The sequence below is a fragment of the Mytilus galloprovincialis genome, chromosome 4, assembly GCF_965363235.1.
Source record: "Mytilus galloprovincialis chromosome 4, xbMytGall1.hap1.1, whole genome shotgun sequence".
NCBI classification, from domain to species: domain Eukaryota; kingdom Metazoa; phylum Mollusca; class Bivalvia; order Mytilida; family Mytilidae; genus Mytilus; species Mytilus galloprovincialis.
In genome coordinates, this window is record NC_134841.1 from 78,409,837 (window position 1) to 78,424,274 (window position 14,438).

Consider the following 14,438-nt stretch of genomic DNA (forward strand, 5'->3'; position numbering starts at 1 on the left):
TGATATTGTATCAGATCACTTTGTTTGTTTTTGTTTGCTTAAACTTGTTACACCTGTGAATTCAGGTGGTTCTTGTAGACATTAAGGCATTAGAAGTCATTAATAAGCTTTAGCCATTTTAAGTGAGTGGAAGAGGCCTGCATTTTTTTAACTGGAAAAAATTCTGATGCCAAGGATTTTTTTTAACAAGAATTTCTTCACTTTACTAAATGGTTAATGTGTTCCATTTATTGAAAAAAAATCAATCTTGATTGAAGAGTTACTAAAAACAAAACCTTTTCTTTGTGAATGCAATGTAATCTTGCTTTTAAAACTGTGAAATAAACACATAAAAAAACACATATTTGAAAAATGGTCACATACTGTCTTTTAAGGATTGCAAAATCATTGTAAATAAATCTAACCACTGCATACTCTACCTATTTAGGAATTTATAAGAATTTATAAATTGTGTAAAATTTTAAAACACCCACATAACAAAATTACAGATAGCATATGTTCTTAATGGGAATTTATGTGTCCTTATTTGAATATCAACATATTCATTGGCATGCTTTGGAGGCCAAAATTTAAATACATGTAACGGTATCTTACCGATAAAACGCAAGGTAACAAACCTGAAATAAAGATTTAACGTTTATATAAGATTTGCATATTGAATGACCTCTGTGACCTTGAAATACCCGGATTTCTTGACAGGTGCAGGACTGTACTTAACGGATACAGTTACCTTGTAAAACTATTTGAAAACAGTTTGACATGTACAAGAGACTTTTTGGTGACAATATTATGTATTCTATTACCCTTGAAAGTAAACATAATTTAAATGTTAAGATTTCACATCCTGATGGTGATCTAATCTTAATGGCTTAAAAAATATTGTATTACCCCCAGAGATTTTTATTATAAAAATCTAATGTTATTTGTAATGAAAATTGTTTGAAGAGATTTTTTAGAATGTATAAGGGGTTTTGAAATTAGAAATTGTAATTGCTGGTTATATTGTATTACAGTTTGCTTTGAAATGGCATGAGAAAAAAGTGTCAATTTTTTTTTATTTCATTATGTAAGAAATGTGAATGATATCCAGGGGATTTGAGTTAAATAGCTTTTTAGATAGTTTTCAATATGATACAAAACCCCATCTGAGGCGGGATTTTAGCTTCACTTGGTACATTGAGTTCATCATGGTCTGTTAAATTACAACTAACTGTACCTTTTGAAAAATGTATTCTAAAATCACAGGACAATTTGATACCAATCAGCAAAGAAAGGCTAAATGGTAAAACAGAAGACCTCAAAACAGGCATTTAAATGATTTAAATAAGTATTTTAGCACCTACATACTCATTCAAACAATATAGTTGTAGATTAAGACAATATAAGAGGAGTTTTAGGTCCTATCGCACTAAAATCACTCCTTAGAGATTTTGTAAAGTTGGCAGGTATGCTACTACAGTGTCACATCAAAGTTCCTTCATATTTCATTGAAGTAACATTTGTTGTACTTTAGTGAAGTTTGGGTCATATCATAGCTCATTACAGACCTACGGGCTCCATGTGAAATTTAGGTCATATCAAAGCTCAGACCAATGGTCTCCATATAATCGGATTTTATCTTTTAACCCTTCTTCTGCATCTTATGATTACTATTTAAATATTTGTCAATGAAGTGTTTTGTTTACTATAGCAGTAATGACGCTATTTTACTGTGTCTGTCCTATTTATAAATAGTACGAAGTAGGCTAATAATCCTGATTGTCCCTTTTAGAATTTAAAAAGTACAGTTATACACAATTTAGAAAGCTTATTATGTGTGGGTCTATTTATTTAAAGGGATTGATATTATACACTTGATGAATACACAATAACATGTCCTCAATGTCCAAGCTAGCACCAAAAGAGGGACACAGCTCCCCTCTGACCTTATAGCACAGACACTTGTCTCAGAAAAAATAAATTTCCTATATACCTTAGTATTTATTTTTCTGAGACAAATATATTAAGGTATATAGGAAATTTTATTTCTGAGACAAGTGCCTGTGCTTTATAGTCCTGTCCTATGTAATTTTGTATTTTGGAGGAAAATAAATATGTTTCATTGTAAAATATGTTTGAAAAAACTTCATACATGTATATAAATATGATCAAGTTGTCCTTTTTCAGACAAGAAACTGTGCTAATGTGTTTATCAAGACATTTCATCTCTTGTTCTTCCAATATCCATGAAGTATTTGCCATTTGACTGTACAGGAGTATGGTAGTCAAAACGTAGACATTTCATCTCTTGTTCTTCCAATATCCATGAAGTATTTGCCATTTGACTGTACAGGAGTATGGTAGTCAAAACATAGACATTTCATCTCTTGTTCTTCCAATATCCATGAAGTATTTGCCATTTGACTGTACAGGAGTATGGTAGTCAAAACGTAGACATTTCATCTCTTGTTCTTCCAATATTCATGAAGTATTTGCCATTTGACTGTACAGGAGTATGGTAGTCAAAACATAGACATTTCATCTCTTGTTCTTCCAATATCCATGAAGTAGTTGCCATTTGACTGTACAGGAGTATGGTAGTCAAAACGTAGACATTTCATCTCTTGTTCTTCCAATATCCATGAAGTATTTGCCATTTGACTGTACAGGAATATTGTTGTCAAAACATTGTACATTGTATTGTATTTGGTGACTCTTTGATTACAGTACAGAAAGTTTTTGTTTAGTAAATGAGAAATAAAGTTAAAACAAAAAGAATCATAGTCATAAACTTAGCTCAATTAGTGAGTGAAGGGTTAAGATGTTTGACATTCTAGACCTTTGTTCTTTGTTTACTGGAAGTATATTGCAGATATATGCACTGTCTAGATGTCTTAATTTTTCTGGAATGTAGTAATTAAAATCATAATTATTTTTCATGTTGAAATATTATTAAACAGGCCAAAAATGACATAATTTGAGAGGAAAGTAATACCAGTCATCTGGTGGAAACATCTTGCTTCAGTGTTATTGCTACTAATGAACACATGCATACTATAGTTTGTTTATATGTTTACAAAAGCATAGAGCCCTATTACCTACAAACTATCATTTAAACATTGATTTTTCAATATTTTTTCCAGATGTACATTCCTCCATGGGAAAATTTAAAAGAAGAATTTATAGATTGAAGATTTTGTATATTGTTTCTTGCATTCCTTAAGTGACTGGAGAATGATCAGACAATAAAAACTTTAAATACAAATGATCTGTTTGAAAATTTCTTAAAACTAAACCAATGGCAAGGTGAACATTGTGAGTTACAAAGAAATTACTGGGATGCGTCAGAGACAAACCCTCTTCATTTGTGAAACATTAATAATGTCATTTAATGGCTTGAATGTGCTGAAAATGGTTTTAATTTCCATTAGCTAAACTTAAAATTGGAATGAGTTAGGAAAGATAACTATAAATTGAAGGCATTTAATAAGTTACGAGAAATAACTCAAAATTGAAGCCTTTTAACAAGTAAAGGGAGATAACTCTAGATGGAAGCCTATAATAAGTTAAGGACGATAACTCAAAATTGAAGCCTATCAATAAGGTATAGGAGATACCTCTAAATTCAAGCACTTTAATGAGGTAAGGGAGATAACTCTTAATTGAAACCTTTAATAACTCAAGAGAGATAACTTTAGATGGAAGCCTTTAATAAGTTAAGGAAGACAACTCAAAATTGAAGCCTTTCAATAAGGTACAGGAGATACCTCTAAATTCAAGCACTTTAATGAGGTAAGGGAGATAACTCTAAATTGAAACCTTTAATAACTCAAGAGAGATAACTCTAAATTGAAACCTTTAATAACTCAAGAGAGATAACTCTAAATTGAAACCTTTGATAACTTAAGGGAGATAACTATAAATTCAAGCATTTTAATAAGGTTAGGGATATAACTACAAATTGAAGCCTTTTAATAATGTAAGGAAGATAACTCTAAACTGAAACCTTTCATAAGTTAAGGTTTCTATTCCTGGACAAAAGTGTTGGTATTTCTTTTTTCATAAGGATTTTAGGCATCATTTTCAAAAAAAAGTCATATAAGCTTGTGATGGTAGAGCGTGTGTTATAAAGCGTTTGAAGTTGTAGGTTTGATCCAAAGCTGGATAAAAAAAAATGAAATCTGAAAATTTTCATTTTTGCTGTTTCTTTGCTTAAAGTAAAGACTGGTAGAATAATGTAAAGTGACATGTCTTTTTGTTAAATGTTAGTTTAACTAATTATGCTAGTACATTAAAAACATTGCTCAGCTTGTCAGTATAGTACCAAGTAAAATTCTTATTTAAATTATATGAACTGGTTCTTGTCCTGAATCTTGATCTGATTTTGCCACTGGACATAACAGTCATCCATTCATCATCATCTTTAAAAGCTAATAAAAAATAACGATCACAAATATCAGGCCATATCCTCAGAATTCATTTATTTATTTATTGTATATGAATTAAAATTTTTGTTTGATGATTATTAATATCTGTTGTCTATATTTTGTTATTTTTGTAATTTTATACAAACAGTAGATGTTGTACGGAAATGATAATAAAGAGTTTTCACAATTCATTTATATTTTCAAGATATTTGCAGATGAAAAGCTACTTAATACTTTTGATTGACTCAGACACAAAGGTTATAGATTTTGAATATTTATGTTGTATAATATTAAATGATATAATGAGAATGATGTTGAAATGCTGTTTTAATAATTAATATAAAAAACAGATACTACAAAACACACTCGTCTGGCAAAACTTCAAAAGATTGTACGTCAGTACTACCCCTTTGTAATATTTTCTTTTCTATCAATATATATATATAGTTTAAAGCCATTCACGAAAACTAAGAAATTGGTAACCCACGAATAAAAGAATGTTTCAGTGGTGAAGCACAATGCTTCCCGTTCTTTTTCTACTGAGTCCTTTCCTATATTTGTCTGGTATTGAAGTTATTCAGTTTTATAGTGATGAGTGTAATATTTAGAAGACTATTGAATGTCTGTTATGTTTAAAATATTTTGGTATGGTATTGTCTGTTACACTACGAATGCCACAGTTGAAAAAAGTTGGCCATGGAAGCTATAAGTGCAACTAGCAATCCTGATGCATTTCCCCCTTGTCAAAGCTGTGTTCAAACTCACTACCTCAGTGTTGACATGCTAGTAATCCACTATAGTTTAAATACTTAGACCACTGTCTTACTGCAGCTTAAAGTTAAGGGAATATATTGGATGGATTGCTGTTAAAGGTTGACCAATGACAAATATCAAATGCATCAGAAATAAGAATAATATAAGAAATTCATTAATATTAGTTTTTTTAGTCAATGTCATGTTATATATCAGGGGCTTATCCCTATAACCCTTTAAGATAAATACATTTGTTGAGGAATACTCAGGTTTTCCAAAATGATTAAAACTACAAATTTTATTGTTTTGGAAAGGAAAAATTGTTTATTGTCTTAAGATAATTGTACCCTGTAAATGAAAAGATTACCGGATGTTTTTAATTACAAGTGTCTGCCACATCAAACAACTTTCATTAATTTAAATATAGCAACCTTATTAGTTAGAGGAAATTCATTATTAGCAAATTAGGCAACCATAACAAAAAGGTGATATCTCCAGATAATAAAACAAAGGTGACCTTGTTGTTAGTCAATTTTTACTTTTAGTGGTACTATGACAATAGATGTCACTTTGCTGTGAGTTTCGGTTATTTGACCATGTAGACACCATGTCCATTTCTCTAAGTTGACATGTAATTGAAGAATTTTTTATTACCTTTTCTTTCCCTACTTATCACAATGGCTACTATATCCAATGTACCATAACTTTAAAAAAAATATTTATTATTGTGGAATACATTTAAATTATAAATGGGAGATCAGCATGGGAACTTTTAAAAAAAGGAAAATAATCATGTATCATTAAGGTCCATTACGGTCCTATTGTGTGTACTGAAATTGGATAAAAATGGATCCACACACTATTAATCTTAACACAATAACTTAATTTTCATAACCTCTTCTGATATTTCAAAGTAAATCATTTTTAAAATATATAATGTGGGCACTCTGGCTCCATTTTATAATAGGGAATTAAGATGTCAGTTTATGAATTGATGAAGACGTTATTTGACCTTTTAATCATTTAGATATATTATTGTCTAAACTGGTATAAAAAACTTTTTAGAATTTGTATGATTTAATGAATGACTTCACCATAACTCATGAATTTGATCAGAAATAAGTTTTTAACCTTGATTTTTTAAAAATAGTGGTGTCTTCAGTAGTTTTACTATTTTTGGTAGTTTGACCTATACACTCCACTAGTTTTGATTTTAAAAAGTACTAAGTAACAATTTTCATGTGTGGTGATCCCATTTTTTGCCATTGATTCCCCAATTATAACCTTAATTGGCTTCAATGCCTTTAGTTACAAAGTCTATTTATAAAAATTAGACTTAAAAAAATGTATGGCTGCCTCAGATTTTGTTTGGATGCTCTGGTTCAGACACAACTACTTTATACAATGCATTGACAACATTTTTCGTATAGTGTCCATAAATGTGTATGGGGAGGCATGAACAATTTTTGGTAGATACAGAGATTAGAAAAACAACTTAATATTGTTCTTACCATTAGCAAGGTTAAACACTTTACATATCAGTTTATGTGTAATAGGATGAAAAGGATTTAAAATGTTGTTTTAGAGCTGTAGCATGCAAAAAGGGGGGGGAGGGGGTCCTGATCCCGAAATCCAGTGCTTAAAAACATGAAATCCTGAGGTTTAAAAAAAAATTAAATCCCGACATCCCGAAATTTGAAAAAAAACAAACCCCGGATCCAAAAGGGTCAATCCTGAAATCCTAAGCTGAAAAACACTTGATCCTGATGTCCCGAAAAAGGTCCTGTCCCTCCTCAGGAAATGCTTAAAAAGGAACTTAGAATTAATAAGGGAAAGGTGGAATATTCCTAACTAAGTAGTTAAGATAAATGCTTCCAACAAGTCTGTAACAGTTTAAACAAAAGTTAGTTCTTTGCACTTAGGATTTAGTATATTAAAGATGTAAAGTTAAAATAAATTTAGATTTTTTTAGACATTATAGAAGCAGACAATCCTTCAAGCTTTTTAATGAGCGAAGGCATGATTTGTTGTGGTGAAAATGATTCAATTTTAACAGATGCAATTCACAACATCATCGTTAATCAGTGAAATTAACAATCATCTCAAACCTACACGCTGGTAATTATGAAGGTGCTAAGAAAAGTCCAGTAGCCTTTTCTCTATGTTCCGTGAAATATAGAAAACAGCAGTTTAGGTCATGCGTCATGCAAGTGAAAATAATTTAATCATGGCATATGCAAAATTTAAAATGCACTCTTAGACAGCATATCGTTTCATAAAAGTAGACAGATGCCTTCAGTTTCTTTTAGCATTAATAATTTTTTTTGCATCTTAAATAAATGATGCATTTGGCAGGACAAGCATGAAAGCAAATGTGTAAAATTACTTTCCAATTTTGCAGACTTTTAAATGGTTAAGTCTTCAGTAAACATTATAAGGTTTCTATCATTTAATAATAACAAATTTTGATTAGAAGGTAGCAAGGTGGAAAATTGAAACAGACTAAACTTAATTAAAATGTGACTTTGATTTAAATGAGGTTTATGTAACTTGATAAATTCTATGGTGCCATGCTATAAGATGCTTCATAAAAACAAATCCTCTTGTTTGTTTTTTTGTGAGTTTTACAATGATTTCTTTGTATTACAAAGGATTTATATAGAAAGATTATATAAATCCTTGGTATTACCCAAATAATTTGTAAAAAAATAAAATTAAAATAAAATTGTGATAAAAAAAAAAAAAGCTTGAAAATAATGTGTTGACTACTGTTACACTACAGGCAAATTAGTTGCTTTTTGTCAATAAAAAAACAGAGAATTAATAAACATGAAACAGGGCTGTTATAAGTTATCCTTCATTTGGGTAATGATAAGCCACAATTCCTCTTGTAGTAGTTTAGTTTTTTAAAAGAGTTCAAAAAGACATTGAGGTATATCTTTCCCTTTGTATTTTCATGGTTTTGGTGACCAAATTAAGCTTGTTAGACCATATTATTTATATTTTGTAATATAATTAAATTAAGTTAATTTGTCAAATCTGTGAACTGATGAATAACATTTTTTGTTCTTTCAGACATGAAATCCACAAAATCTACCCTAACAAGTTTGTGAACAGAGAGGATGACCCTAATAGGTTCAGAATATTCAACACCTTGTATGAACTACCAGGTAACATACAGTTTCTGTTATTATACATGGAATGAACAATCTAAAATAGTTAAGCTTCAATATTTTTAAATAGCACCATGTGACTTGAAATAGCACTGATTTCCTAAATATAGTACCACATTTATTACACTTCAATATAAGATATATTCATATAGCACCATGGTTATAAATATGGCACCATGGACCAATGAAATTGTTGTGCTACAAGACACTGAGCTTTAAGAAAACAAACTTGAGATGTCCTAGAAAAATATTTAACTTGATTTAGGTTTATAAAGTGCTGGTCTGTCATGTTGCTTTTTCTACTGAACTTTGTTTTTTAAGATAACCAAACAAATTGTTATCATAGCTGTAGTTACTTTACCTGGTCCAAAGGCTCTAACTTTGTACTTATAATCAGTTAGAGTATTTTATCTTCTTTTTTTTTTCTCTTTAAATAAATCTTGTGTTCATTAAATGGTCATTTTAAAATATGAGGCTGTCTAGTTTCAGGTAAGTATATGAAGACTTGTTCTTTGTTATATGTTATTTATGTAATGTCTTTTCATCTACCTGAAAGATCTGATATCTGTTAAATTTTAATTAAATGAGTAAGGCTTAGCACATTGCACTCTGAATACAAAAAAAAACATTATTATGCAAACCAAGACATTTTTTCAGTATAAGTAGACCAAATAAAAATAGTATTTTATGAGGCTAAATAAAAATTTATGGGACACGATTGAAGTTGAGATGTATCATTTTATCATTGTTTTTCTAATGTACTTTTCCCACTTTGATACATATGCACATTTGTTATTTAAGTTGATATAGTGTTATAATTTATCTAAATTACACCTCCCAGATTATAGAAATATGTATTACCAATTTATCATGTAGACACCTTTAGTCCATTGATCAAAGCTATAAGTTGTATTGTGTTAAAACTTTTGTTCATGTTGAAAACTTACATGTCTATAAAAACCTTTTTAGTTCACACGGAAAAAAGGTCTTTAGTTGCCCATGCCTGTCTTGAGAAGCAATTTATTTTACACCCTCTTTTTTTACCAGATTGTAAGAATGTAACACAGGTTCCAAGAAGTTTGGAGGGCTTTAGTCCAAAATAACATAATGAAGTTGTTAACCGCCCTCATTAGTTTCATGGTAGCATGCTTTCCTCAAGTGCAAGAGATTTGTTTTGGATGTTAGACATTACTCCATAATCATCAGTATACGTGTATCATGGTTATTATGGAAAAAAACTCAGTATATGTGTGAACAGTTTGTTCAGATACCATTTGTGTAGATTTCTGGGTATAAAACCATAAGAAAATGTATAGTTTTGTACAATCTGATAGGTGTTACTAAATGATAAAAAAGAGACAAATGCCAAACATTAATTGATTATTGCAAGTCATGAATGAAACAGTGTTCTTTGCTTTCTGCAAGGCAACATTTAGATACAGGTTATGTGTACTGTATATGTTTTGAACATACCGGTAGATCATAAAAAGGCATTCAATTCTTAAGTAAAAATGTGTTATGGATAGTGATCATAGTCATTTTTAGCATATCGAAATTCCTCTAGACTTTGTATATTTGTTTCAAGATGGATAAGGATAAAAAATGAACCCTAATACGTCTCAATTGACTGTCACTTTATGTCAGAGAGCTGTCATCTATTTGAGGGTTAATATGTTAATAAACTCATTATAAATACACCAATGCTACATAAATAGCCAGGAAACAATGTTGTTAATGACTTCTCTGATGGGCGAAAATTCAATTATCAAAATAATAATTTTAATAACTTGTCCATCAAAGCAATTACTTGTCATCTTTCATAAATAGGTAAAATATAAATGTTTAAGAATAAACATATGCATAAAAATGCATATGATAATTAAGGTAGACTGTCTGAAGTCTGAAATGCTGATTTTTTTTGGGAGCATTGAAGTGCAACTTACTAAAAGGCCTATACAGATAGTCAGAAGTCTTGTACAGTTGTAGTGTCAAAAGAAACCTTGAGTTGGAGTTTGCAGAGATAACAGTGAATATACAGTGAATAACTTTTCCAGTCATAGCATTACATGCAAATGATAACAACTATTTTTTGCTAGTTTAAAATTGAGAATAGAAACGGGGAATGTGTCAAAGAGACAACAATCTGGCCAAAATGCAGAAAAAAATACTGTTTAAAAATCTTTACTTACAGTCAAATGTGAACTTTTACATAAAAAAAACAATATTCAAATATTTCTTAAAATTAAAGCTGTATTTTTTTTCAAATACTGTCCCATTTCATTTTAATTTTAGAGGAATAAGTGATACATTCCTTATATATGTTTATTTTATATTATTCTTTTCTGTAGCAAAATGAATAGGAGATGTAAATTCATTAGAATGCACTGTAAAAATCATACAAAGGTAGATAACTCTGAAATTTACACAAGCATATGTCCGTGTTTAAAATGTATTGTTAAAGTCAGGGAAGAGCCATTACTTCATTTTTATACGACCGCAAAATTTGAAAAATTTTTCGTCGTATATTGCTATCACGTTGGCGTCGTCGTCTGCGTTGTTGTCGTCGTCGTCCGAATACTTTTAGTTTTCGCACTCTAACTTTAGTAAAAGTGAATGGAAATCTATGAAATTTTAACACAAGGTTTATGACCACAAAAGGAAGGTTGGTATTGATTTTGGGAGTTTTGGTCCCAACATTTTAGGAATTAGGGGCCAAAAAGGGCCCAAATAAGCATTTTCTTGGTTTTCGCACTATAACTTTAGTTTAAGTTAATAGAAATCTATGAAATTTTGACACAAGGTTTATGACCACAAAAGAACGGTTGGGATTGATTTTGGGAGTTTTGGTTTCAACAGTTTAGGAATTAGGGGCCAAAAAAGGGCCCAAATAAGCATTATTCTTGGTTTTCGCACAATAACTTTAGTTTAAGTAAATAGAAATCAATGAAATTTAAACACAATGTTAATGACTACAAAAGGAAGGTTGGTATTGATTTTGGGAGTTTAGGTCCCAACAGTTTAGGAATTAGGGGCCAAAAAGGGACCCAAATAAGCATTTTTCTTGGTTTTCGCACCATAACGTTAGTATAAGTAAATAGAAATCTATGAAATTTAAACACAAGGTTTATGACCATAAAAGGAAGGTTGGTATTGATTTTGGGAGTTTTGGTCCCAACAGAATAAGGGGCCCAAAGGGTCCAAAATTAAACTTTGTTTGATTTCATCAAAATTGAATAATTGGGGTTCTTTCATATGCCGAATCTAACTGTCATGACTGTGTATGTAGATTCTTAACTTTTGGTCCTGTTTTCAAATTGGTCTACATTAAGGTCCAAAGGGTCCAAAATTAAACTTACTGTTGATTCATTTATTTTCGTGGATACCAATTTTTCGTGGTTTAAGAAAAACTTGTATATTCATGGATATTTAATTTCGTGGTTTTGGCAAAGTCTGCAAAGATTCCTTTAGAAAATTTGCAATTCGTTGAATATTTAAATTCGTGGTTTCCATGTACCAACGAAATCCACGAAAATTGATATCCAACGAATATTAATGAATCCACAGTAGTTTGATTTTGACAAAAAATGAATCAGTTAGGTTCTTTGATATGCTGAATCTAAAAATGTACTTAGATTCTTGATTATTGGCCCAGTTTTCAAGTTGGTCCAAATCGGGGTCCAAAATTAAACTTTGTTTGATTTCATCAAAAATTGAATAAATGGGGTTCTTTGATATACCAAATCTAACTGTGTATGTAGATTCTTCATTTTTGGTCCTGTTTTCAAATTGGTCTACACTAAAGTCCAAAGGGTCCAAAATTAAACTTAGTCTGATTTTAACAAAAATTGAAATCTTGGGGTTCTTTGATATGCTGAATCCAAAAATGTACTTAGATTTTTTATTATGGGCCCAGTTTTCAAGTTGGTCCAAATCAGGATCTAAAATTATTATATTAAGTATTGTGCAATAGCAAGTCTTTTCAATTGCACAGTATTGCACAATGGCAAGAAATATCTAATTGCACAATATTGTGAAATAGCAAATTTTTTTTTAATTAGAGTTATCTTTCTTTGTCCAGAATAGTAAGCAAGAAATATCTAATTGCAAAATATTGTGCAATAGCAAGATTTTTTTTTTAATTGGAGTTATCTTTCTTTGTCCAGAATCAACTTAAATCTTTGTTATATACAATATATAATGTATATTCACTTTTTACTACCAACTGATAAATTAAAATAATCTTTACCATTCAGTGATAACAAGCAGTTTTTTTACATCTTAATATTTTATGATGTATTTAAATGAGTAGTTATTGTTGCAAACTCCATTAGAAATTTTAATTGAGATTAGTTTTGGAATAAGGGAAAGGGGGATGTGATTAAAAAAATTGGGTTCAATTTTTCTCATTTGAATTTCATAAATAAAAAAGAAAATTTCTTCAAACATTTTTTTGAGAGGATTAATATTCAACAGCATAGTGAATTGCTCTAAGAGAAAACAAAAATTTTAAGTTCATTAGAACGCATTCATTCTGTGTCAGAAACCTATGCTGTGTCAACTATTTAATCACAATCCAAATTTAGAGCTGAATCCAGCTTGAATGTTGTGTCCATACTTGCCCCAACCGTTCAGGGTTCAACCTCTGCGGTCGTATAAAGCTACGCCCTGCGGAGCATCTGGTTTTATGTGTAGCTTGTCTGTTAGATTGTGATTTTGTCAAGTTTAAATCAGAAATGCCCTTTTTTGTTGTATTTTAAGCAAGTTTTGAGATTACTCTTCATCAAGATTGCTCAAACCAATAGTAGTGGAACAAATCACTTTAAAATTGTGAGGTATAAAGTGTTCTTTTAACTACAGCTTTTTATGACAGTAGTAGTTTAAAATAAAACTAATGTGGTATGGTTAATTTGCATTCCTTTTCAACCCCCAAAAAATATCAAAGTCAACTTTCTAGTGGGCTTATATGTCTGAATTTGGAAAATCACTGTATCTACTCTACAAGAAGACAGTGTTGTCACGATTTTTATTTTAATTCACGTCACAGATGACATTGAAGAATTTTTCATTGAAATATTACCTCCTGTATTGAGCCATATTAATTAAAACACACATTGATTATGTTTCCCGTAATTAATTGAAAAACAAAATGATTAATTACCTTCTCCTATTGTAATTGTTCATTTATATTGTTTATTGTTTTGTGGAAGAGTGATTCTTAGTGATGCAATAAAAAGCGATTTTTGATTGAGAAAGTATGCTAACAATTTACAGCTTGAACAAATATTAATTATTCAGACAGGATAAATATACACACAACTTTCTTAGAATTCTAATTAATTATGAATTTTTCCTTTGATCTTCTAGGGATTTTCTTTCCTCCATTATTTATGAATTGAAATAGTTTTTCACACCCTTTTTTGATTTTGATAATTATGACTTTTAAAGCATTGAAGTAATTAGTGCTGTTAAAAGATCATGTAAACTGAAAAAAATCATGTTAATGTGCCTGCACTCAAAAAACCTTATAATTATTCCATTCAAGACATGATCATTTAGTTCAGTTAACTTACTCTCCCCACAAAAATATTATGTGGAAAGGTTTGGACATTAGTTTGTCTTAGCTGGTTTCCGACTTACTACTACACTTTGTTCATAGAGTGAAGCGTAGTTATAGATTATTGTTGATCATCTCAAAGAAATTGATTTTCTCGCTTGAGCCGGGATGGGTCTCGGCTCAAGCGAGAAAGGCAATCGAGTTGAGATGACCAATGATAATTTGTTTATCGCTATTTTACCTATGACGACGTTGTCAATTTTATGTCAATTTCATTAGCAACGCCACGTGCCTGCTTAGTTTCTAGCGATAATTTTCCATTTCAAGCGAGTAGCATGATATGAAAATTTATCACAAAAAAAGATCAAAGGAAAAATGCAGAAAATAGCGATAATACAAGATACAAGCGAATTCCAGTTTATAGTTTGTCCACAACCTTATCATTAGAATTTAAAAAAAAAGAAATCTTAAAAATGTAAGTATGTGATCTTCATATATTTACAAAAAACAAAATTAACTCACAATCACATACATGTTGAAGATTCTGACTGC

General features: G+C 30.3%; 1 protein-coding gene and 1 long non-coding RNA gene across 3 annotated transcripts in view; one reads left to right on the forward strand and one right to left on the reverse strand.

Annotated features, from left to right (window-relative positions):
* LOC143073039 (cytosolic purine 5'-nucleotidase-like) overlaps positions 1-14,438 on the forward strand; it is a 95,032-nt gene that overhangs the window by 43,036 nt on the left and 37,558 nt on the right. Inside the window, exon 6 of the mRNA XM_076248274.1 lies at positions 8,235-8,329. Within this exon, the coding sequence (XP_076104389.1) occupies positions 8,235-8,329 (95 nt within the window). The remainder of the gene's footprint in view (positions 1-8,234; positions 8,330-14,438) is intronic.
* LOC143073041 (uncharacterized) overlaps positions 1-14,438 on the reverse strand; it is a 38,932-nt gene that overhangs the window by 7,017 nt on the left and 17,477 nt on the right. The window lies entirely within an intron of this gene.